The 26,334-nt window shown below is 35.4% G+C and overlaps 4 protein-coding genes across 4 annotated transcripts; 2 read left to right on the top strand and 2 right to left on the bottom strand.

Moving 5' to 3' along the window:
- Positions 1–494: 494 nt before the first annotated feature.
- Positions 495–6,659, top strand: LOC112514825 (CTD nuclear envelope phosphatase 1-like). The gene is made up of 6 exons (XM_025121444.1): positions 495–916; positions 3,578–3,706; positions 3,801–3,921; positions 4,007–4,088; positions 5,686–5,839; positions 6,262–6,659. Exons 1-6 carry the CDS (start codon positions 632–634, stop codon positions 6,400–6,402), a joined length of 912 nt encoding a protein of 303 aa, XP_024977212.1. The 5' UTR covers positions 495–631; the 3' UTR covers positions 6,403–6,659.
- A 3,649-nt stretch (positions 6,660–10,308) lies between these two features.
- Positions 10,309–12,733, top strand: LOC112522831 (putative serine/threonine-protein kinase-like protein CCR3). Its single transcript, XM_025132147.1, has one exon. It carries the CDS (start codon positions 10,309–10,311, stop codon positions 12,679–12,681), a length of 2,373 nt encoding a protein of 790 aa, XP_024987915.1. The 3' UTR covers positions 12,682–12,733.
- Positions 12,734–17,462: 4,729 nt separating this feature from the next.
- On the bottom strand, positions 17,463–22,651 carry LOC112512182 (NF-X1-type zinc finger protein NFXL2). The gene is made up of 13 exons (XM_025118051.1): positions 21,533–22,651; positions 21,334–21,447; positions 21,196–21,251; positions 20,945–21,011; positions 20,679–20,771; positions 20,116–20,201; positions 19,835–19,997; positions 19,555–19,722; positions 19,252–19,442; positions 19,083–19,164; positions 18,288–18,494; positions 18,092–18,181; positions 17,463–17,856 (listed from the first exon to the last, which is right to left on the bottom strand). The coding sequence occupies exons 1-13, from the start codon at positions 22,649–22,651 to the stop codon at positions 17,698–17,700; spliced, it is 2,595 nt and encodes an 864-aa protein (XP_024973819.1). The 3' UTR covers positions 17,463–17,697.
- Positions 22,652–22,776: 125 nt separating this feature from the next.
- On the bottom strand, positions 22,777–26,112 carry LOC112512191 (phosphoinositide phospholipase C 6-like). The gene is made up of 9 exons (XM_025118059.1): positions 25,641–26,112; positions 25,120–25,316; positions 24,890–25,025; positions 24,570–24,818; positions 24,225–24,484; positions 24,022–24,139; positions 23,796–23,948; positions 23,567–23,653; positions 22,777–23,224 (listed from the first exon to the last, which is right to left on the bottom strand). The coding sequence occupies exons 1-9, from the start codon at positions 25,956–25,958 to the stop codon at positions 22,931–22,933; spliced, it is 1,812 nt and encodes a 603-aa protein (XP_024973827.1). The 5' UTR covers positions 25,959–26,112; the 3' UTR covers positions 22,777–22,930.
- Positions 26,113–26,334: the final 222 nt, after the last annotated feature.

The following is a 26,334-nucleotide window of genomic DNA, read 5'->3' as shown; positions in this document are numbered from 1 at the left end:
AACCACTTTCGATAAATCGCTTAGTGGAGTCACGAGTCAGGACTACAACATGTTGAAGTTGCATATGGAAGTCAGCTTGAACCCTTTGTCGGGTGGGTGCTGGACTTTAGTGTAGGAACTAAAGACGTAAAAATAGGTGACCCACATGGTACCAAAAAGTTGACAACTCGTGAATTTTGTTTTCACTTTAATACGTTAACATATATAAATTTTAAATAAATTCACGTGTTTTAAAAAAGTTCACAACTTTAGAATGCCAAATCTCATGGGTTCCATGCCGAAGGGCGAAAACGATAAACCGACCAGCACGCAAAACAAATGGAAAAGACACTTGTGTCCCTGAACCCCCGATCCCATCTCCACGTCATCTTCAACAGTCCCCGACTTTCATATAGAAGCGCGTGGCGAAGACTCTCCCCATCTTGTTCAATCCTTTTGAGGCGCCATCACCTTGACCACACCTCCCATTCTATTCCATTTTCATATGCATACAAATGCATAAAACGAATCATTGCATACACACAAAACCTATACATATAGACGGCAGGACCCCCTCGATTTCCTCCTAGGTTCAATCTATAAGAAGATTAGGTACTGCATCTGTGTGTGTTTTTTTTTCCGGCAGCCGGTGATGGCGGAGATTGGCCAAGCTGCTACTGATGTTTACGCGCCGACGAAGACCTTACAAGTATGGCGGACACTGTTGAACTGGTTGACTTTCTTCTTTCAGATCTTTCTTCAGATCATTAGAGGCACTCCTTCTGTTGCTTCATTGATCAATTATTCTTCTTCGTCGTCGTTTATGCCTTTGCCTGTCGTTGAATTTCCTGAATCTTCCGAACCGACAGCATTGGCTACAGCTTCCGTTCATATTCCGTCCGTTGTGGCTGATTATGATTGTTTGGAAAAGCTCACGGTACGTTTTAATTTAATTTCAGATATTGTTTGTTTCATTGATTGATATCGTTTTGCAAGGACCGAACTAGGTTTATAGTTAGTTAGTTATGATGGTGATTGTTCATCTCTTTTGTGTTGATGTTTGATTGGATGGATATCGTTAGGTGATTTCGTTTATTTTGTCATGTGAGTGTTCTTCTAAAACTTTTTTGTTCAGAAACATGAAAATTTCTCTCCGGAAGATGTACATTTTCCTACGCTCAGAATATCAAAGTTTTAGTTTTGCTTGAAATTATGGAGTTGGTTGTGTTGCATTGAATATAATCCTGAACAAATAGTAAGCGTTATATGCTTGTAAATGAAAAAAAGGACTAGCTTTAAGAGAATAGTAACTCATGGCAAACGTTCTCCATGGGCAGCAATCCGTCAAAATAGTAAATCATTTCATAAAATGAGCAGAGACTGAAAGGAAAAAAGTTAACTACAATGATTAACCTTGCTTGTATGGTATGATATACACCAATTGATACCCAAATTATGTGTAGCTGAGGGAAATTTAGAATCTGACTGTGTGGCATTAAGGAAAGAGCATACCTACAAAAGGTTTGTTCTTTTCTTCTCCCACCATAACCTTTATTGCTTTTGCTTTTTTATTATTGTATCATCAACTAGGTTGCCTTTGTTCCTTTAGTTATTCTGACTAACTCAAAAGCTTGTTATATACCTCTATGCTTTAATTTTAATTATGTGTATTGCAAACTGTAAGGAGAATGTTTATGTCTCGTGTCCCTTAACATAGTGGAGAAAGCATAAGAAGAAGATTTGACTCTCGGATTATTATCATTCATAAAAACGTCTAAATCCAAACTAATTCAGACTAAAATGATACCTTCAAGGAAATATTAAGAAAGCTATTGGATTATGATTGGAACTGAAGTTCTTTTGTAGAAACTTGGAATTTTTTGTCATTTGTCACAAGAAACAGAATAACAGAGATTAAGCCAGAGATCTTTACAGTTCAAACTTAGTCCACAAGAACGAATGATGTTTCTGGTGTGTTTCAATGGATGCTGAGATTGTTAATTAAACATTTCAAATATGTGGAGAGTCCACAGAAAATATTTCATCATGTCCAGTATCTTAACAAAATGATTGGAACACCACCCAAAATCTCTTTTTAATTCCCACTATATTTGGACAAGATAACGGTTCTTATATAATTGAGAGTAAAGAGGGCTCAAACTTGTAACAGGATTGATAAATATCGAGTGCTTGAATTGTTCTCTTTTACATTTTCAGTCTCAAAATGTTCTCGTAAGGTATAATTGACTTCTAGTATGATAGGTGACAAAGAGAAGTCTGTGTCTTCCATTGTACTTTTTATACTGCATTTGCATTTGATAGTGTGGTAAAAATATGTATAAACTACTTTTTTAAATAAAAAACGGAGTATTTTCCTCATTTATTATTATGTGCTGGTAAGTTCTATTCAACTATTTATAGTATGCGCATGGAGCATTAAGATTATGTCTTCGCTTTATTACTTTATGTAACCATCAATACTGACCCATATAAGGGGTACCTGGAAACAACGTGGTTGATGAGAAAAAAATGGCGGGAGTGTGACGTTGGGCAAGATTGTTCAAATCGGTGTAAATTATCCAGGCATGATCAAATGTAAATTTAGCTTACTCATTATCTGGAACACTGGAATCTTTGTAGCTATAAGTTTTGAGAGAAAGACAGACATGATGGTCTTATAAAGTGCATGGAGATACGTGGTTTGTAATTGTGAATATATGGTTTAAATCATGGTACAAGCATGTATGTTTGTCTTTCTGATTACTTGTAATTTGGAAACACTAGAGCTTGGTTGGTAGAGATTGTGATTAAACAGTTCCTACATAATGTATTCAGAACTAATCAACTATGTACCTACCTTTATAGTTGTCCCATCCTAATATATTCATGTTTCTGTGTCACGAAAGTATTTCTCAAGCTTTGTTGTATTATACGTTGACGATAACCACATCAATACTAAGTGGTAATGCCTCATTCTGCTAAAGCACATATCGGCTTTCCCAGTAGGTATGGCAGTTTAATAACAAATATACAGTTTCAAAAGTGTTCTGTTTAGTTGAATCCTACTTTGCCAAGAGCATGTAAAAGTTTTGTTCTCAAATATCTGACAGTTCAACATTCAATTGTGGCAAAATAAATGCTTTGTTGAATTCGTCTCTATCATAATAGAATTTTTAAACTTCCTGGTGTTACAAAAATATAGATCAGAATTTACAATGTTGCTTCCCATGGTATCAGTTTACTCATCTTCTATTATGATGTCATTAAGAGCCTATGATGCTGAGTCATTCGTGATTACCTTTTTAGGCTGCTGGGTAGAAGAAATATTGGCAAACTAAGATGCCTATTGAAATGTTAGACTTGCCATCAACATTGCTATTTTATAATGAAAGCTAGTAAGAGTCTAGAACAGGCTTAAATTCTGCACTTCACAGTTCACCATCTTAAATTCTGCACTTCACCATGCTGGATGAATAACAAGCATTGAAGCTTTGTTCTTTGGTGTTGATTATTGCTTATCTGCTACCTTGCTTTTTGGATTTCGCTTCATCGACAAGATCTTTATATCTGACAATGGGACATACATCTCTGGGCGCAGGTGGTTCTCGACTTGGATGAAACTCTGGTATGTGCGTATGAGACATCTAGTTTGCCTGAGACTGTTCGCAAACAAGCTACAGAGGCTGGTTTGGCATGGTTTGAGCTGGAATGCATATCTTCTGACAAGGTGAGAATGTTTATCTTCATAAATTAGTTTTAATGTTCTTTATTATTTATTTGATTAACTAATTTAACATGATACCTTAACTTTGGGTTTGAAGGAAATTGAAGGAAAACCCAAAGTCAACTATGTGACAGTATTTGAACGTCCTGGATTGCATGAGTTTCTTGCCCAACTTAGCAAATTTGCTGATCTTGTACTATTTACTGCAGGCCTTGAAGGTTTGCTTACTACTATACTTTTTGCTTGCATATCTGACATTGATCTTCATCATTCTTTTGATTTGCTATTATGGTACCACTCCAGGATATGCTAAACCACTTGTTGACATAATAGATGCTGAAAACAGGTTTAGCCGTAGGCTTTATCGGCCTTCGACAACTTCCACGTGAGTAGTTTTCCTTATATACAACTTATTTATATTCTTTATGATATCTCAGGATTCATCTTGCTCTTTTCTAAGAGGTGCATGTTAGTATGATACTGTCTGGATGTGTCTGAGAATATCTCCTGAGTGGCAACCTCCATTTAGGTCTTTCTTCCATGAGAATTTCACCAAGCACTGGCCGAATTACAGTATTAGAAATGACTTTCTGATTATGTAATCCCCAACTGACCTTATGCTAACTATTGATGCTAAGATTGGAGCTGGCATTTTCAAGGCACAACATGTACTAGGGCTTTATTTTTTCACTTTTTGGAAATTTGAAGTTGCACTATGATTTCTGGAAAGATGTTCCTCATGGTAACTTTGATGTTCAATCCCTTCATTCACAAGTTCCTAAAAACAATAAAAACTTCATTCGAACACATTTATTTTGAAGTGATAATTTCTTCTACATGTATGTTATAGGTTCTATTTTGTATTATTCATTTGTTCTTTACTCAAACATGGGTCAAAAGCAAGATAGTTGAGAGTGACAGAAATCCTATATGGAAGACCATGACTTGTTATCAGATCTTATATCTACTTCAACAACATTATCCCTTCTTCACTTGAGCTCTTCAGTTTATGCATTTGGATGGAGCTGTAAGCATAGTCCAGACTTCAGAAAATTATAATGTCTTGATCTCATTAAAAAAGTAAATATTCCTCATATTTATTTGGATTTTGGGAATTTATATTGCATACGACTGTGCCTCTCAGCCAAGAATAGTGTTTTGTTCTTGAAGTTGCCATTTGTGCAAATGCTGTTACTTCAACATGATGTTCCAAAATCTGTAGCACTTGAGAAATAATGCTACAAATTTGACATTCAAAGAATTTTAGAGCATACGTGAACATTTCTAGGAGATGCATAAGTACTCTCTATATATTGCTTCCTATCACAGCCTTGTAAGGAACCAGATCAAAAGCGTCCCGTGGTTATATATTTCTATGTGTGTGTCAATTTGAAATATTGTATCTAAAAGCAGAGGAAAGATAAAGATAAATATGTGATGAAATGAGTGGCTCTATTTGTAGCACCTCTTGTTTTTCTTAATCTCTTGTATTGTGAATATATATATTTTTTCTTACATTTTAATGGTTAAGAGGTCTGATTTGCAAGGTCATGGGTCTAAACTTCACTCTTGCAGTTGTTGCCCTCAATATGTTGCAAGTTCATTTTGCATTTGGTTTGTCCATTTGCAAGCACGAGGTGTATGGGAGGGGGAGATCGCAATGGGATCATGCTGATGTGTTAATACTGGTGGCCAAATATATCAGGAATACATCACCGTATGAATATGGTTGCTATGTGTTTTAAAGGCGATATGAATTCCCTTCCCATCCAACAAGTATGCTCATGCCCTCCCTGGAGGTTAAAGCAAGCTTCAGATGGAAAATCTAGCATGCGTTACCATCTATAGTGATATTAGTTAATACCAATGCAGTGTCTTTAATGGTGATTCATTTTTTGCATCTCTTATTTCCGATGATACCTCATTTTTATACTCAAGAGGCTCATATTGAGCTCATCTTAAATCCCTTTTTTTTATGACAGGGAATATCGTGAACACGTGAAGGACCTTTCCTTCGTATCAACAGATTTTTGCAGAGTAGTAATTGTTGACAACAATCCATTCAGTTTCCTATTGCAACCAGCCAATGGAATCCCGTGCATACCTTTTTCTGCTGGACAACCACGTGACGACCAGGTACTCATAGCAAAATAGTATAAAACTTCTCTATAAACCATCACTTTTGAGTTAGAGAACCAATCTTATGCCAAAACAAGTGAATCTCTTCATCTAAACTAGTGTGCTAATATGGCAAAAAAAGATAACTTTGAAGCCTAATTTACAACCAAACAAATCCATGAACTCTTGACCAGTGTTTTTTAAATCCATGACCTTCTGAAGTCTTATGTATGGTAGTGACATTCTTCTGTTCTGTTAAGCAAAGACATTCTCAAACATGTCAGAAGGTCATGGATTCAACAAAAACAAGTTAGAAGGCCATTTAACCAAAGGCCCCACTTCTAGATAGGAGGACTGATCCATTGATTAGTTCTAATAGTAGTCTTGAGACTGACTGTGAGTCAACAGCTGACCAGCCATATTATGTGTAAACAATACAGCTTCTTGAGGTCCTCCTTCCCCTTCTGAAGCAACTTTCGGAGCAGAGAGATGTAAGGCAGATCCTATACGAAAGGTTTCACATGCCAGAATGGTTTGAAAAACACGGAATCCCTGCCTCTGCCTGGGCAACAAAAGGGTAAAAAAGCATTTGAAAACAGGCAAGTATGTCTCTGTACCATGGCAACAACATAAATTACAGTCTGTATAGCTAGCTATCTGTGTTGTTGAGTCATTCAGAGATTCTTTTAGTTATTGTTTCCTTGCAACACAGTCATGTTCTTGTTGTAAGTTGGTATATAGTTTGCGACGTGATGGTGGTCTTGTAGGGTTTGTTAATTATCATTCAACTTCTGTAAACCTCTCGTAGATCAATAAATAATCCAGGTTGCTTCATCTACTGTCACGGTGCTGTCTCATAGGCCAAATGCCATTTTGCTTCTCAATATTGTATTAAACCAAATGGTCCCTGGCAAAACCATGATAAATGAGTTGTTGGACCTTGTCCTTGATTCCACTTTTGGTCTGTACAATAACACTTGCATTCTATGTATTATAAATTATCCATTCCAAAAGTGACAAAAAGAAACTTTAGCAGGTAAGTGTAGGTTTTTTATATATAGTCAAAAGTAAAGGATGAGAATGGGGGATTCTGGAGGCAAAACCACAAGTCCAACATTCAATGCTGGACTAGAAACACTTTATAGACAGTGGGACCATTTATGCTTGTGTGATTCAAGTAAAACGTATTTTAGAATCCATTTGCGTCCAACACCAACACCATCATCATTCTCATTTGTGTTGATTCTCGGTTTTAAAATTCATAAACAACCCCACATTTTTTATATCTCAAACTTTGTGCTGTGTCGATTCACATATTTTTCATAGTTCATATAATAACACAACCTCATTTGGGATTATAATGAGCAAGTCTTAGTCATTCAGCCAAAATCAGGTTGATTAACCAAAGATTGAAATTTACAACTTATATTGTCAGTTATCTTAGAATTTGAAAACATACTTCAAAATCTAAAAGAGAAGCTGAAAATGCTAAACAAGAATCGAAGTGAGCAAGTATTGTGCCGAAAATTCTGCATTTCATGTGCAAAAATAATGATTAGGAGGAGAAAAAAGTGTATGTATACAACATGCTTTGTCTTGCATTTGGTAATAATTTTAAATCATACTTATTTTATACCATATCTAGATTTGTATCAAGAATCGTTTATTTTATTTCTATTTATTTATTATTTTTACTCTGAGTTTAATTATATTTTAAGTGTAATAGATTTTCAATATTATCCTTACAAAATAAATACAACCTATTTGGAGGAACCTTCACAGTTTGTTGCAATTAACTTTTAAGACAACAATTTATTAAAACAAAACAACATAGCATTAAAATAAGACCATCCTCCAAACACAACTACGAGATGTAGAACCAAGAGCGGATCAGAAAGGGGAAAACCCATCCAAAAACGAACCACGAAAAAGACCCAAAAGCTATAAAGAACAGACAACGAATGATGAACCCAAACCCGACTCAAAGACTATAGACTTCGAAAGTTACAAGAACAAAGACAAAAGATTTGATTTGACAATCCAAAAACCCCACGAGATGGTTCCCTTTCGTAATCTTCTAATAAATGTACTCAATAAATTTAATACTATAGTTAGGAGCTATTTACCAAGCACTTACCGGATGAATATGATAAAGACCAAAAATCTTACCCGGTAAAACGGAGACAAAGATCGAGAGTCTTACCTGGTAAGTAAGGGCGACGACTCTTACCATGATAAGCGATTACTGAGTAAATTGTTGTATACAATGTCGTTTTGGTAGACTAAAGTTTTACCCAGTAAGTAAGTGGTAGTGTTAAATTTTACCGGTAACGCTTACCGGGTAAGTGTTTGGTAACGGCCCCTTAATTACCTTCAAATTTTATTACAATAACTTTTCTCCCTGCTACAATTTTTGTATTATTTTCTTTCTTCATTTTTCAATAAAAAATTGGTTAATATAGAATATTTTTTTGAATATTTGTTGAGTTATTAAATGTATTAAATATATTAAATTGTAATCAGTATTAATCAAAATAAAATACTATTTCTTTATTTTTAAAAAATATAGAAAATTCATCTCTAGATGTTTTTATTTCATTACCTCACTTGGTTTATTTTTTTCCCCCTCGATTCTATTAATTTTTATTCATATAATATAAAAAATGGAATTAAATAATTATAAAGTTTTAGGAGTCAAAATATATAAAATTGATTAGAAAAAGCTTTAATCATTAAGCCCACCCAATTAATACTTATGAAAATGAAATTGAGTTTTTAAATTAGTTGGGGGTGTTGTGTTGTCCACATATAATCAATTCATTTACTTTATTAATATAATATAATATAATAATATTTATTTTTAATACAAAACATTTATGAGCTATTTGAATTTACATTTTAAATTTAATTATATGATATTTTTAATGATTAGAATCAAATACTAATGAGTTGTGATATATCTTAATGCAATAGTATTTTTTCTATATAAATTCAAGAAAAGGTGAACATAAAAAAGACATGGTTCAGACCAATAATTCATCATCAATGATTTTCAATTCCATAAAGTTGTCACAAAATATTATAAAGCAAAACCAACAGGGTTTATGGTTTAGATGTATATTTGTATACGAAGTTGATTGGTTTGTAGTTACGACTCAAGAAAATAGATTTAATTGAATCAAGAATATTGCTCTAAATAAAAAATCAAACAATGTAATAAAAAAAAACTGTTACAGTTTGTTAACGAAATGAAAAACGTGTTTATTTAAAAATATAAGATCATTCATGTACTTTGACCAGTTGTCCGTTTGTCGTATTTTATTTTTAAGTATATATTAAAATCACAAGAATCATAGAAGCACTTTCCATATATTTCTAATCGCGAACGTTCTTAGAAGCTCAGACATATAAAATTTTGGAATACGACCACTTTCAAGGGCTAATCCGTAATTTCATGCGTCAACCACACCTTCCTTTACATGCACCAAACTAAACGTATGGATGATAAGGAGACAAATACATTTTTATTCACATATGCATCACACCTAACTTTCTATTGTTGTTTTTCATCTATTAATATCTGTATTATCATTAATCATCTATCCAAATATATATAAATATGAAATTAAAAAACACAATAATCAGAAAAGAATTTGTATAATTTCTTTCGTAAGAACATTTTCAACAACTATGATATTATATAAATTTTGGAGATTTGAGAAAATTTAATCCATCAGATAAGGGTGTGAAAAAAACCAATCGATACAATTGGAACCAACCCGACCATAATTATATATTCAATTGTAATTGAATCGGATCGGTTCTTGGATGACAGTCTAGAACTAACTAAAACCGACCGAACCGAACTGACTAATATTCAAGTGTCATCCAATGGATTGATGTCCCATAAATATCCAATGAATGATCCATTGGATTCAATCGGTTCGATTGTCTGATGTTGATCGAATCTGATCGATTGACAAAATCTAATATCTAATGAAATTCAAAAAAATATATTAAAATCTCCTCTTAAAGAAAAGTTCAAATTTAGGAGAAGAAGAAAAAAAAAAAATATATATATATATATATATATATATATATATGTCGAAGATGCAATCTAAGTTCAAAACAACGTAGCTTTGCAACAAAAATGAAAGTCGTCGGAGAGTAAAATAGTAAATGGTCAAAGTATGCAACCTATAACTAAAGTTGCTGCTTACGTGGAAACGAAGCTGCAGTCCGGTGACAGAGCCACACGTGTCATACAGTTATAGCTTTACCTATGTGACAGTTCGTCAAGCTAGCGTCACCCAACTCTATACATTCTTACTGGTAACAGATTTTCTGAAAATATTTATTTCTTTTTTTATTATCAAAATATTCATTTTCATTTATTATCTCTCTCTCTCCTCTCTCTCTTCTCAATCAAAATTCCGTCCAAATCAACCAATGCAAAACATCATCGTCGGCGACTATCAGACCTTCAGATGACAACATTATCGGCCGCCGCCGTCATCTTTGTTGTCATTCTTATATTCTCTGTCGTATGTAATGTCCACGGTCTTGGTGGCTCCGCCACCACCGTCTCTGTAAGCTATGGTACCACCGTCACCGTCTGCGGCATCGTCGCTGGTCAACCGAGTCAACGGATTCAATGCTGGCGTGATGGACAAGTGTTTGATGTATTCTCCAATATCTCTTTTGAGTCCATCGCCGGTGGTCGTGATGTGTTTTGCGGCGTTAGGTCCGGCGGTTCAAGTCTTGTCTGTTGGAACCCTAGCTTGACTCCAAAGCGTCTTTACTACAACGAAACGGTACTGTTGCGTCAGTTAACTATCGGTGACGGTCAAATTTGCGGGATTACGAATAGTTCTGGATTGAACGTCGAATGTTGGAGGAGCCGCGACGAGCTATCAATTCAAAATCGTCAGTTCCAATCGATTTCATCAGGACTAGGGTTTACTTGTGGTGTTGTGGCGAACAACGCCGATGAGATCCTCTGTTTTGGAACAAATTCAGAACTGGCGAGGGATATTCAAGGTAACTTTACGGATTTTCGCATGCTAAATGTTGCTGTAGGCGGTAATCATGCCTGTGGAGTAAATTCTACTGGTTTCTTGATTTGTAGAGGTCACAACGATTATGGACAGATTAATGTACCAAAACATTCACCGTTCGAATTTTCTGCACTCGCCCTTGGATCGAATCATACTTGTGCCTTGCGAAAAATGAATAGTCATGTAGTTTGTTGGGGTGGTGGAGGAGGGATTTTGAGCGATTATGCTGTTGGGGTTTCGTTTGAATCTATTGTTGCTGGATTGGATTTCACTTGTGGATTGACAACCAATAACCTCTCTGTAATTTGTTGGGGAGAAGGATGGGTTAGAAATAGTTCGTATCCATTGGGATTCGAACTTCCATTGAGAACAATTCTTCCAGGTCCATGTGTTTTATCCGATTGTGATTGTGGCATCTATACTCAGTCTGCAATTCTTTGTTCTGGTTCTGGTTCAATATGTAAGCCTTGTGATATATCAAGTTTGTCAATACCATCGCCACCACCCTCTGGAGGTGCTAATGTGCCACAATCTAGTTCACCTTCAAGACCTTTGAGAAGAGGGTTATTGGCATTTGCAATAGTTGGATCAATTGGGGCTTTTGCAGGCATATGTACTATACTTTATTGTTTGTGGACTGGTGTTTGTTGTGGGAATAAAAAGATACACAATTCTGTTCAACCTACAATCACAGGTTCTACGCACAATGCTCCACAGTTATCAAACAGCAGTCCAATTTCGAGATCATCTACAATCAGGCGCCAAGCGTCAAGAGCTTTCAGGCGACAAAGAAGTGGAACTTCTTCAAAACATGCTGATAGGGAAGAGGAGTTTACTTTCGCTGATCTAGCTTTAGCAACTGACAATTTTTCCCAGAATAATAAAATAGGTGCGGGGAGTTTTGGGATCGTGTACAAAGGCAAGCTGTTAGATGGCCGTGAAGTCGCCATCAAAAGGGGGGAAACGAGTCATAAAACCAAGAAATTTCAAGAGAAAGAAAGTGCGTTTGATTCAGAATTGGCTTTCTTATCTCGGCTTCACCATAAACACTTGGTTAGGCTTGTTGGGTATTGCGAAGAAAGGGAAGAGAAACTGTTGGTTTATGAGTACATGAAAAATGGAGCTCTTTATGATCATTTGCATGATAAGAAAAACACGGAAAAGAGTAGCAGCTTGTTGAACTCTTGGAAAATGCGGATCAAGATTTCTTTAGATGCCGCTAGGGGAATCGAATACCTTCATAACTATGCAGTTCCTCCTATAATTCACAGAGACATCAAATCATCTAACATCTTGCTGGATGCGAATTGGGTTGCTAGGGTTTCTGATTTCGGATTATCTCTAATGGGGCCTGAGTCAGATTCTGAGCACAGACCAACAAAAGCAGCCGGAACAGTTGGGTATATTGATCCAGAGTACTATGGACTAAATGTAGTCACTGCCAAAAGTGATGTTTATGGTCTTGGTGTTGTGCTACTAGAGCTTTTGACAGGAAAGAGAGCAATTTTCAAGAGTGATAATGATAATGGTGGTGCACCTATTAGTCTAGTGGACTTCTCCGTTCCGGCAATCATTACCGGCGACTTGGCAAAGATTCTGGATAAGAGGGTAGGGCCACCAGAGGTGAATGAGGCGGAGGCGGTGGAGCTGATGGCGTACACCGCCATACATTGTGTGAACCTGGAGGGTAGAGAAAGACCAACCATGAGCGACATTGTCGCTAATCTGGAACGAGCCGTGACGCTCTGTGACGACAGTCATGGCAGCATTTCCAGCGGTCAGATTTCGATTGTTTCCGAATGAAAGTTGTATATTTATTGATTTTTCATTATATGGGGGTTTGATTTTGTGGGTATATAATTTGTAAACATTAAAGATTAGGATCTTGTTTCCTTAGTCTTCTAACAAGAGATTACAAAGAGCATTTTGCAACACCTACAACCACAAGGTTTGTGGTGATGATGTTTTTTTTAGTTAGAAAAGTCTTGGTTTTTCATTTTAAGTTTTAGATCCATTGGTTATTAATAGTTTTGAAGTCGAGACTAGATACATATACGAATACAGATACACAAATGCATAGTTGCATACATCTCTATCTTTCATATGTTATTTTTCATTTTTGAGTGAAATATATTGATTTATTAAAATACAAGAAAATCGACTCATCAAAAGACGACATCCAAGTTAGTATAGATTGGTCAAACATGAATAAAGTTGTAGGAAGGTGGAGGGAAGGAGTTTAATTGATAGAAGATATAAATTGACTCGAACAATTCAATGGGTATATGCATACTTGGTCCCATCACATGTTTCAATTCTGGTGTTCCTCACCAAATTCACAAAAATTAAAACCCAATAAAATTCTAGATTTTAGAGACCGTTTACTTGAATGCTTACCCGTTAAGCATTTATCGTTAGAAGTCAACATTGTAATTTATTTTATCGGTAAGATTGTAGTATATCAAAATGGTATCGTATACAATATTTACCCGGTAAGCGCTTATCTGGATAAGAGTCGTCACTCTCACTTACCGAATAAAACTCTTCATTTTTATCATTGTATTTACCGGGTAAATTTTTTGACTCTTGTCATGTTTATCCGGTAAGGAAAATTACTCAGTTAACACTTACCGAGTAAATGTTTAGTAAACGGCCTTTTAGTTTTCGTTTCGTTCGTTTGTTTCTGTTAAAGAACTTTGTGCTTGTTTTAATATCTTTATGTATTATCTGTTGGTTTTTTCTACATCTTATTAAAAAAGAAACCAATATGTATATTAATTATTTTTGTAATTTATGGGAAATTTAAACGCTCAATTATCATTTTTTTGAATATAAAATAATAAATAATAATACATAAATGGAATGTTGATTAATGTGCATTTACTTCGGACGGTGGTGGCTTTTTCTCTAATTTCCAAAATTTATTATCAACTGGCTTACATTTATAAGTAATTATGATTATGATTTATTAAATTTAAATTTTTTAAAATAAAATATGATAATATCTTTTATTATGTCAAATGATGGCATTAAATAGGGAGGGACAGGGGCCAATAAAAGGTTTACATCGGAAGTTATGGCCGGTGGCCAGAGTTTCCGTTACTTTAATTCAAGTAATATCTAAAAACCAAAATTTGGATGGTTGTTTTTGTTTTAATTATATTCTGTGTAAAATAATGAATTTATTTAAAACAATAATCAAAAGTTATATAAAAGATGTGTTTTGGAGTTTAGTATAATACCATGTGACTATGATAAACGCGTTTAATGTTATTGTTGTGGACAAACTCATCTTAAAATATTTAAAATAGACTTCATGATTAATTAAAAAGTTGATTCTTGTGGTTTATCGAAAATAACACCATTTATTTTTACATTTTTTTGAAATTATAAGATGATCATCGTGGTTTGTGAAAATGTTTGAATTTGGTCATTCCCTTTAACAATCTTTAAAAGATTTCCTTAATGAAGGGTTGTTTTATCTTCTTACCTGTTTTTATCTTTTACCCAATCAAAATCTACAGTGACCAAAATCATAAGATTGATTTGGATTGAGTAAAAGTAAAAAAATTGATAAAAGTAAATGTCTCTCATTTAATTAAATTTAACAATCATTAAAAGGAAGAATCAAATTTGGACATTTTTACAAACCATGATAGACTAGTTGTGAACCCGCGTAATGCGGCGGGAGCCATGAATTTTAACGATTTTGAAGTTCCACTGGTTTTATAAGATAAAATTTAACGATGATATAGGTTATACTTGGTCTTTATATATTAATACAATTTGAATAAATAAGAGTTATGGTTCCAATTACAGACTATCGATGAAAAAAATTGTATAACAGTTTAAAATCCAATATATTTAAAATCCAACATATTTAAACGACTCCACAAATGTATTCGATTTACACCAAGAGCAAAGAACCAAGAAACTTGAGTTTTAAGATAAACACTCAAAATCAATAAAGAAAACTATAAATTTGACATATCATAAGCCATGAAAAGACAAAAAAAGATGAGTTTTAGAATGAAATTTTAACTACTTACCCTCTTTCTTGTCCAGAAACTCAGATTAAGGTTGAATTAATACATGTATATATATATATATATTTCAAAAAAAACCCTAGAACATATTAATTCAAAACATACTATGCAGTGCAATTTGAACAGCCTAACCCCAAAATATATAGTATATATATAAATAAATAACTATAAAAGTATAAATCGTAAATATTAAAAATATTTTTTCACAGTATATATAATATATAATAATATAATTAAGTCAGAAACTATTCAATATTGGACTCATTTCGGAGGTATTGACGAGACGATTATAATGGTGTAACTTGTTAAAATAAAAATATATTTTTTAAACATGTTTTAATTGATATACGATTATGTATGATAATTTGATAAAGGTTTAAAATGAAACATTTAAAAGTAAAGGACGTAAAGTAAATTAATTAATTAATTATAGGGATATAAAGTATAAATTTAAAATTCCAATTTAAAAAAAATCGGTTGTGAGAGAGTGAGTGTATGTGAGGGGGTGGGTGTATGTGAAGAGATGAGGGGGTGAAAAAGTGAAAAAGTAAATATAAAAGGTATTTTGGTCATTTAAAATTTTAAGACTTTAAGACTTTTACTAAATTTTCTTAATAAGATAGTATAGATATCTTGTAAGGACGAAAATTTACAAACCACAAGGGACCAAATTGGTAGTTTACTCTACATTTAACCGATATAATATAATTTGCTACAAAAGAATTTGTATTGAATCATCATAATTTCGTGAATCAACAATTTTTAAACTGAAAATGAAAAAAATTGAAATTATTAAATATGAAAAATAAAAAGCACGCGCACAATGTGAGATGAAATGCATAAAAGCGTGTGATTGTATTCAAAATTGCCGCCGGTACACGTGTGGAGTTATTGAAGTCTCGCGGCCTCGTTGCGTGATTCACAAGGCGACGCCGCACGCTCCACCACTCTATTTCCTCGGCGGTCATCTTCTACTTACTATTTACTATTTACTAATAAATAATAGTAATGGATATAATATTATATGAATATATGAGGTGAATTCAATGACTTTGAATGGTAGATGAAGCTTCATTTTGGTCAAATTTCAATGGAAAAATATATTGTTTCCATATTTTTATCATTCTCTACCCAACATACATATATTAATTAGGGAAAAGTCTAAAAATATTCAATAAACTTTATTATTTAAAATGACTAAGTCTTTTGATAATTTTTTGTAATAAATAAGTTTTTGGATATTTTAAAACATATTAAATAACTTTTTGAATTTTTAAAACATATTAGATACATTCTTATGACCTATATAACTGGTTAATGTGGTAAAATAATAAAAAAATCTGGAAAAAAAAACTATTAGACATTTATGTTTTGAAGGATTAAGTCCCCAAACATTTTTTTTGAACCAAAAGAGTACATAGATCTATAAAATGAAACAAATATACCAAAAATTTACTTATATTAAAAAAATATTTTTGATAAAATTTATTTTAATTAAAATAAATTATATTTTGTCAGTGATTTCTCAAGTCAAAAAAAGATTTAAAAAGGATTACCGAATACATTTATTCTGATTAAAAATAAAATATATCTCGTATGTGATTTTTCAAATTAAAAAAAATAAAAAATTACTGATGAAATTTATTTTAATTACAAATGTAAAATAATCAGTTTTAAATATTTCTTTTTTTAATTTGAGAAATCATACACAAAATATATTTTGTTTTTAATTAAAACTAAATATAATCAGTAACCCTTTTTAATTTGAAAAAGCACTAACATTATATTTTTTTTATTTTTAATTAAAATAAATTTCGATAAATAATCTTTTTTGAATATAAGTACTTTTTTGATATATTTGTTTCATTTTATATATTTAAGTATTTTTTTGGTTCAAAAAATATTTAGAAACTTAATTGCTCAAAATATGAAAGTCCATTGGGTTTTTTTTCAGTCTTTCTAACAGGTTTTAAAAAGTCCAAGAAGTTATTCAACAAGTTTTAAAATGTCCAGAGACTTATTTGTTCCAAAAAATTATATAAACACTTGATTATTTCAAACACTAAAGTCCATTGAGGTTTTTTAGACTTTTCCCCACTAATAATATATAAGGAATATGAACCACGATCACCAATTTTAAATAAAATTAAATTAAATGGAAACGATGATATCAATAAATTTGCAAGATTTGTTGGTTAGAAATGTCAAACAACCATGTTACGGTTGAACAAGACATGGCTTTTTACTTGTAATCTTGTAACAGTTAATAAAATGCATTAGATGTTAATAATGATCAACCATCGTTAAAATGGTATCCAAAGACGACAATTAAGGTAAAATTTGCGGAAAAAAAGGTTGCTTTTCATGGCTTGATATATCCTTGCAGAGCACAATCATCTATGAGTAGGATGGACTTGTTGGCTCTGATACCATGTGAAAATATATAAAACCTCCAATTTGTTCTCCAAAAGAACACCTAAAAGAGAGAAGGAAAGTACCAACATATATGGAAAGAAGTAATTCAAGTTTAGCCGATACCAGATCCAATTCATCTACCTTATTGTAACAAAACCAATGCTTCTAGAGGATCTTTCATGATTGATTATTTCAAGCATAGCTGCAGAATCTTTATGAATAAACAAAACAAAACATACACTAAAAAAGTACAGATTTTTCAAGGGTTGGCCACTTGCTTTTGTAATTTGCCAACTAACTACTACCTTCCCTCCCACCACCTATTATCTCATCTAGGATTCCATCAAGAATTCCAGGTTTACATTCTTGGATATCTCTTTCTTTCTCTTTGTGCTTCAATTTCATTCATCCAATCATTAACCCATAAGAGCCCTTTGTAACCATAATATGCCACTGCTATCAAACTCGCAACAATCACCAACACCACCAATAGTTTCCGAAGAAACTCCATAATTTTCTGTTCATTATTAGAAAAGGCAAGCGTGAGCCAGAAAGCAAATGGACTGCTAAAACTTGTATCTGTATCTTCTTACCCGAAGTCCAAACCAAAACCAACCCCGTATATCCCACTCATAGGTGGGGTCCAGGGGGTTAGGGGGTTGGGATGTACACCTGGCCTCTATTCCAAAGAGTAGGGCAGTTGTTTCCATGAAAACCTTAAAAGTTGTATGTTATCAGTAGGACAAATGAACCTGGAATGTTGAGACTTGGTGGTCTTGGTGGACTTTGTCTTTCCTTCTTTTACGCTTTCTTGCATGATTTTCCACATCGGGTTCCTTTTTCTGAGAAATTAGTAGGAAAATTACAAGGGGATTAGGCTTGAATTGAATGGTACTTTTTCTTTCGCTTTCTTTTTAAAAGGATAAAGAAATAGATTGTCTGACTGACCTCAGGAGCCTTAGATTTCCGAAGGTGCAAGTCTGTATCATCAACTTTGACTTTACTTTTGCAATCCGAGTTGCACGAAAGAAGTCCAAGACCAAATTGATTTTTAGATATATCTTTTGGATCACGGCCACTACTGTGATACGCTGCTTGAACTTGTTGGCATGCCCACTCTTTTTTCAAGGTTTGGCATCCACATCTGACCACAACCTGTTAAAGAAGGAGGGACAAGGATCAAGCAGGGTATAGCATTCACAGTTGATAGCAGAAACCAGTTTCTTTATTGCTATTTTAAGATGGTTCTCAAGTCAGAAGTGAAAACCATCAATAGACATAGAAAATAATCAGTTCAGGCGAATACAAGGGAATAAAAGAAGGTAGAAATAGAACCAAAGAAATATGATGAAAAATGAAATGTATAGCAATGCAAACTATCTAAATAAATCAATGGAATTGGAATGTGAGCAAGACATTCAACTTATGGGCTGTTCACCAACACAAATTGGGTAAGTGCTGACGGAAAATGGTTGTTTACCATGGAAAGCGACGACTAAAAATGTTTGTCTACCGAAGTACTGACCGAGTCAGAAAGCAACCCCATCTCAATCAGCATATTTGTGGGTCAGAGTGTGTGACGACATCCATCCTTACCGGGTAAGCACCTCTTACCCAGTATGAGGTGGTCAGTAGGTAGTAAACAACCCCTTAGTGATGACACCAGGAAAATTTGGGGATACAATACAACCCAGAGTAATAGTAACAGGAACAATGATTTTGGGGTTAAAAAGTTGGTACTACCTTTTTGGAGCATTTTTCAGGTGATGAGCAATGACCAGGATGACATATCTCTGGACACAGATGTGTGCAGTTGGGTAGTTTTCTGCACAAACAAACAACAAGGGAATAATGAAGTTTATTCTCGATTAATTGTCTAAATAGCCAAAAAACAGCTGAATTGAAAGGCTACCTGTGGCAGGGTCCTCCACATGAACGGACAGCTATCTGCTCCTTTTCAGACAAGCTGTTGTAATATAAGCACTCAAAAACATGAACCATAGCACCACAATGACATGATCGCTTTATTAGCACCTTGCAAGGGGGGCATTCTCCAGGATGACAGCGCAGGGGACAGGGATGTGGACACATAGGTTTTCTCTCCTGAATAACGACAAATGGGCAATTCAAAAAATTTATAAGAAAACGGACATTTCCTCAGATGTGAAGTACAGAAAAGGGGGAAAAGTTTGGTCCAAAAAAAGAATAGCCTAACCTCTTGGCAACGTAGATTACACTCCTCACATTGCTCGCCTTTTTCATACCGACCTGATCCGGGAATCTTGAGGGCATGGCAGGTTTTAGTGCAAAAATGATTGCCACATGGCAGAAGGTTTCCACAATAATTATCACAAGAAAATTTTGCTTTATTTGAGCAAACCATCTGCATGAAAACCATTAAAAAGTTTTATCTTTTTTCAGAACAAATAATATCAAGGGATTCAAATGAGTGATTAAGTCGAAATGTTCTATTTGCAATGGAATTTTGCACCTACCATCTTCTCAGCTCCAACATGTTCACCAACACATGACCTCCAAACAAGTTCTGGGCAAGGTGGGCATACAGAACCAGGAGTACTTTCAATCGGAAGATTTGGCTTCTTTTTCTTTGGTCGCAATGTGAACTCAGGATTAGGAGGAGGAATAGGACCATGGCACCTTCATTTCCCATATATATACATGATTATTTTCCTCTCGAAACAGATGTACACGTGATAAAGTAACCAGCAAAATGCTAAATAAGTGAAAAACAAAAAGAACAAAAAGGATTTCAAACCTTAGTTTACATTTATGCCCACAAGGATAGTCTTCATCGCAAACCAGCCGACATGGTGGGCAGGCTCCATAATGGCACTTATGTGGCTGGAGAAATATAAAAACACGTATCGTTAGTACAATGTAGCCTAAAAGTTTGTGCATAAGGGTTTGTAACCAACAACCCTCAAGCGGGTTCGCAGCATCAGGTACACAACGGCCCTCTAGGTGGATGGCTACCGACTACCGAGCCTAGTGCCCACAAGGAGTCCAATCCCCAAATGAATTGTAACTCCAATACTGTGACAACCAGACTTCAAGACTTAGACTTGCCTGTTTGTGCAAATATACCACCCCGAAAACAAACTGTGATACACCGTGGGGGTAGCCTAAAAGTTAAAGCATAGCAAATTACTCCTAACAAATAGGTTGTCTTGTTCAACTGGAGTGAATAGACCGGATTATGTGGAACACAGATATATCAACGTTAAAACAGCATTATCCTTTGAAAAGTAGGGTTTAAACCCACAGCTAGTTTGCATAACTGACCAAATAGTGAAAGCAATCCAGTAAGCAGTTAGTTACCTTGGTAATTGACTTATGCCTGCATAAAGGATTTATACGACACCGTTTCGAGCATTTAGGAGGTTTCTGCTCCTTTTCAGTACCACAAGGAACCTAACACATGTTCCATGAACAATTAATTACATTCAAACTATAGAAACAACATCACCATATATATATATATATATATATATATATATATATATATATCATTGGCCTTGTAGAGAAAGCTTAAAGACTTGAATAATCTTGAACTAGTTCAAGAATCCATACAACTTAATTCTCACCTCAAAGTGTGTTTCACCGCAAAAACATGAAATAGTCACCATTACTGGACATGGAGCACAAGCACCTCTAAAAGAATGAAAATAAGTCAATCATACTATAATGGCTTGATTTCCTACTTAACATATAAGAAGGGATTAAAAAACCAGAATAGAAATTCGTAATCGTGACAAAATAACTACCAAGCAATCTTTGAATATATGATGCATCTTCATATGCAAAAACTCTAAATTATCGAGAGAACACAAGCTACCTGTGGCAAGGAGATGGGCATTTGTGATTCCTGCATCTTAGCTTCTTGTCACATATCTGATATTACCAGAATTTAAAAACACCTCCACGAATACCATCAAGAAAACTATCAAAAAGAGACTGCTATCGGAAGGCATACCTCTGAACAAGGAGGACAATCACCATCACAACACCGCCGCTTGCAAGCATGGCGTCCACAATCCCGCACTCGCTGGCATTTCCTTTCACATACTACATCTTGATAACAAGGGACCTATTCTAAATTCAATTTATATCCTCTACAGAATAAGCATACATACTTAAGTTCAAAAGGCAATAAAAAGCAATCAACTTTTTACCTGTTTCTTCAAGCTCCCACATTTGCAAGATTTTGTGATAACAATTCTACAAGTTTCAACACAAGGCCCACGGTGACACCTCTCTGGACACCGATGAATTCCGCATATCAGCTTCTTATCGCAGGTCCCACCACACGATGGCACTACAACATCACAAGCCATACCTTCATAAATTCGCTTCCCGCAAGGGCATGTACGTTTCCCCTGTAATGGGCAATCCCCACATTCTCCTTCATGACACCCTTTGCTACAAACATGTTTCCCACATCCAAGCAGTTTCTCACATGGGGTCTCACACCTAAAGTCCCTCTGGAAACACTCTCTTTTCTCTTGAACCTTACCGCAATGACACTTGTAAACTCCCTCCGCCCTGCACGGTGGGCAATCTCCGTCATGGCATATCTCAAGACAGCAATGTGCCTTACAATCTAATAACTTGGAGCAAGTTTTGTTACATGAGAATTCCTTAAATCCGCAGCGTTTGATATCTTGGACGCCCCCACAGAAGCAACGCGATTTAATGAGCTTGGGGCAGGCCGGACAAGGTCCTGGGTGGCAGAGAAGCAAACATTTGTGCCCACAATCATATTTTAACGACCGATTACATATTTCTCCGCAAGAATGAGGCAAAATCCAGGGATCGTGAGGAGGGTTTTCAACTTTACCACAGAAACAAGTGTAGGTTTTAGGGATCAGGGTTTTGGGGAACTCAATACGACACTTAGGGCAGTTCCAAGTGGAATTGCGATCATCTGCACCTCGAGAGGCGGCGCGTAGGGAAGAAAGATCGGAGGATTGGCGAGCCCATGACTGGATGCAGAGAAGATGGAAAACAGCAAAGCAACGGGATGAGCAGGACCAAGTGGGATCTGAGGGACGAATGCGTTCGAGGCATATGAGACATGATAGTGCGCCGGAGCGTGATGAGGTCAAGAATGATCGGATTTTAGTGAGGTCCGGAGATTCAAGACCGGAAATCTCGATATAGGATCTGAAGATTGTGTTGGAAAAATCGGTGTGGTGCTGGGGTTTGGGGGTGGTTGAGGTGGAATCTGAGTCGGAAGAGTCGGAATCGGAAGGATGAGAGGGTGGCGGACGGTGGGGTACGGTTGATGTCATCTTGGTGTTGTGGAGAAAGAGCGATCTATGATTTTGGTGGGCATCTTTTATGATTCTTGATTCGAACTATCCAATTTCGAACCGGCCCGTTTCATATCATGAGACTCTAATTTAAGCTTCATGACTCATTAGCTTTGCAAAAATCGAACCCATTTATATATTATACAAATAAAAATTATACTACAAAGTTATATTACAGATGTTCGGATGTATGTTTTGAAAGTGATTATATTTTGTACACTGATCGAATACTTTACAAAAGATTCGACGAGTGTTTGTTTATTCAAAGACGAAGCGGACAAGAAGCTTTACAGATGCAAATTTCTCTCCTTTCTTGTTATGTAATGAAATGGATCGGATCCCGGATCTCAATTCGGAGACGGGCAAACACGTTTGACCACCGAAGGCGTCCTTCTCTGACGCATCATGTTCTCGCACAACGATCTTTAGTAAAGCCAGCTCAGGGACTCTCAACGGGAATGTAAACTCTTCATCCCATACGGGCATCCAATCGTCTTCGATCACTCTGGTTTTTTTCTTGGTAACGTCGGCTGGCACTCCGACCATATACAGCTGCAAGTCTAAGATATTATTATCTGATACGGTCCCGTGCCTTGGAAGCATTGAACTCGAGAGAGGTTCAAGATTTTGAGGTCAAATTTAACAAACAATTTGTCAAAAGAAAAGAGATGATTCTTCAAGTTTTCAAGAAAGTTTATAGCCCATTAACTTTGTTAAAAGTTTATAATAGTTTAGAAAAAGAAGTGTTGTTAACTTTTAAACAAGATTATTACCATATACAAGTTCTGAAAGTGATAGCTTTGACCTCAAAAGTCAAAGGGAAACTTCTTTTCACAATGCGGTTGGGTGGCAATTGCTTTAGTCGGTTATTTGGAGCTTACATAAAAAACTAACCTTAGTGTAAAAGTCAGGTGGTGAGAATGTATCAAAATGAGTCCGGCTAAAATCCATACGCCACCCGTCACCCATGTATACTTTCACCTGAAAAGTTACAGTGGCTTATATTCACTACAGTCTGCATACATCTTACCCTCAGACCCTATCTCTGTGTGGGATATACTGGTTTTTTTGGTTTGTGTCATGAAATGAAACTCAAAACGAAAGATAGAAAAGCTTTGCTGACCCTCAAAGTTTTCTTCACTAGTAGTGTTGTTTTTGGATCGAACACCTCATTATTTGGACCCCTACTCATTAGAAACTCGGGTTTCTTAACATAACCACACCCTCCATTGGATCGAAACATTCCATGCATCATCCAAAGCGATCTGCCATACCCCTATTTACGAAGAAATGTGTTAGTAGCGGATCTTTATATAAAACAAGGAAGTTAAAAGAAATGAGAAGCTCACTTGCATATTGAACGCGACCATTTGAGCGCCATGCATCCATGCAGTGAGTGGTCTGAAATTCGTTGAGGTAACCCGTGATCCCTTTGGGAAAACTCTAAGAATGTTCTTTTGAGTAAACCTAAAAGGAACATATCCTTCTTTAGAAACTTAAAGATTATGTTATTGTTCACCAAGATTCTAGAAAAGGGAACTTTAGTGGCTACCTGATTATATTAGTTCCGTAGAGAGATGCAGCTCTTTCAAGAGCTTGTTCACTCAAACTAAGACGTTTACCTTTGCCTAATCCAACCATTAACGCCTTCCTTAATCCATTCTTTGCTTTACCAGAATGAATTCCAATGAGTTGGTTGTACACAGGAGCCGCTTTCTGATCAGGTTTCTCATTTTCAACATCTTCATCTTCATCTTCATCTTCATCATCATCATCATCATCATCATCATCCTCATCCTGATTACTGCTGATCTGCCATTACGAACCGAATTGAACGAAAAATCCATTTCTTTGGAAAGAATGAGAGATAAAATGAACTTTTAACTGGTTAACTCACCCTTTCATCAGTTGCTGTTCCAGTTTTAAAGCTGGATGGTGCATCTTCCCCCACAAACAACTCTACTTCAAATAAGTCTTTGCCGACTATTGGTGAGCTCTCTCCTCCCATTTGCTTAGATTCGAGGTACTCTTTTGGCAGTTTTGTTGAAAGAATGACACGATGCTTTAATGCTTCAGGCGAAAGGAATTCATCGCTACCTCCTGCCTTTGGGCAGTAAAGCATATCTCCAAAAATTTCAGTCACCATCTAAAATCCATAACAATCTGTAAGTATCAACTATAGAACTTCATACAGATATAACAAAGAAGAAAGCTAACCCCTGCAGCTTTAGCCTGAAGATTTCGTGTAAGATGATCCTCTAAGGTGATGATTACTGGATAAGGAGAATTCACAAAAGCATACTCTTTAATGGACTTCAAACATTTGTAAAGTGTTACCGGCATTGTCAGAGTCCTATTATCATTTGCATTTTCAATCACTAAACCAAACTTCAAAACATAGATATTTAAAAATTGTTCGCATAACAGAAAGTAAAGAAATGTAATACCTCCCGTGAAGAACATGTATTCCGTCTTTTGCACTATTTGGCCATAAATCTAGCTCGATTACCCTCACACCTCTTTGAAGAGCTGTTATAATTGGCACTACACTAGAATCACTGTTGAGCTGATTTCCTGTAAGGTATGAATTGTGGCCTGTATAAATGAAATAATGTTGCAATGGTGCAGTCATATCATGGTGTACCTGAAATGAACATCCTTCAAATACTTGGGTTTGATTTGAACTAAAAAACTATCAACAACAACAAAACAGAAGCATTTAAGCAAGCATCATGAGTGCATTACAGATAAACTTTTATACTACATTATACAAACATCAAGATTGATCATTCATGGCTACCAATGCCCCACCTTTTTCTTCTTTTGAAGTTCATATTAAGCAAAACGCTACCAAGATTCAGAACAAATAATCATCTCTGTACCCAATCCTAAAAAACCCTAAATGCAGTGAACTGGATAACATGAGATACAAATGGGAAAACGGTTAGACCTTGAGTTTTTCACAAACCTGAGATATGATGGGGCCATTGAGGTCATCAAGAAACAGGTATGTGAAGAACTCATCAAGAGTGAAAGAGCAACGATTGAAGTTAGGTCGGATAAGGTGCAGCGCTTGCTCCATTTGCCGCTGTGCATCATCGATGGTAACCCCTGATTCTCCCTGAAACTCGATCAAGAACCGTCGAAACTGATTCGGAGACATCTGTGACTCCCCGTTGGTGCACAAACTGAAGAAGTCAACCACGTCCGGCGGTGGCTTCCGTTCAGTAATCTTGAACTTCCGATTAAAGCCGAAGAAATTGTAGGAATCATAACCCGCCTTCATTCTTCTACTTCTTTTTCTTTCTCGTATTGTTGTTGCTCTTGTCCAATCCCTTTTCTCCCCACAGTTTTACATATACCATGATACCATGTATCTATCACAATCGACTTGTTCGTGAAGAACATGAAATTTATTATAAATAAAAAAAGAATAGAAAAGAAAATTGAATTGAGTTGGGTTGGGTTGTTCTACTTGAGACGCCAAGAAAAAGTGAGGTGATAGAGATGGATCGTTGAGGATACCGGAACTTTTTTGAGGATCTACAACTTCAGGATTCATCTTCATTAATAAAGACTTTAATATTTGGTCTTTTGTCGACTTATTTTTTTGGAATTGGGGAGTCTTAATGGCATCCTTGATGAATGTCAATTTTTAAGAT

This window comes from Cynara cardunculus, assembly GCF_001531365.2.
Source record: "Cynara cardunculus var. scolymus isolate 2C chromosome LG 1, CcrdV1, whole genome shotgun sequence".
Lineage (NCBI taxonomy): Eukaryota > Viridiplantae > Streptophyta > Magnoliopsida > Asterales > Asteraceae > Cynara > Cynara cardunculus.
This window is presented reverse-complemented; position numbering and strand designations above follow the sequence as displayed.

Coding starts and splice junctions, on each gene's coding strand:
- LOC112514825 (XM_025121444.1), top strand. CDS start 632: ATGGCGGAGATTGGCCAAGCTGCTACTGATGTTTACGCGCCGACGAAG. Junction 3,922..4,006: donor ATTTACTGCAGGCCTTGAAG/GTTTGCTTACTA, acceptor GTACCACTCCAG/GATATGCTAAACCACTTGTT. Junction 4,089..5,685: donor CGGCCTTCGACAACTTCCAC/GTGAGTAGTTTT, acceptor TTTTTATGACAG/GGAATATCGTGAACACGTGA.
- LOC112522831 (XM_025132147.1), top strand. CDS start 10,309: ATGACAACATTATCGGCCGCCGCCGTCATCTTTGTTGTCATTCTTATA.
- LOC112512182 (XM_025118051.1), bottom strand. CDS start 22,651: ATGACATCAACCGTACCCCACCGTCCGCCACCCTCTCATCCTTCCGAT. Junction 20,772..20,944: donor GCGGTGAAACACACTTTGAG/GTGAGAATTAAG, acceptor AACATGTGTTAG/GTTCCTTGTGGTACTGAAAA. Junction 17,857..18,091: donor ACCAAGTCTCAACATTCCAG/GTTCATTTGTCC, acceptor AATAATGAACAG/AAAATTATGGAGTTTCTTCG.
- LOC112512191 (XM_025118059.1), bottom strand. CDS start 25,958: ATGAAGGCGGGTTATGATTCCTACAATTTCTTCGGCTTTAATCGGAAG. Junction 24,819..24,889: donor TTCAGGCTAAAGCTGCAGGG/GTTAGCTTTCTT, acceptor TATGGATTTTAG/ATGGTGACTGAAATTTTTGG. Junction 24,140..24,224: donor TACGGAACTAATATAATCAG/GTAGCCACTAAA, acceptor TGTTCCTTTTAG/GTTTACTCAAAAGAACATTC.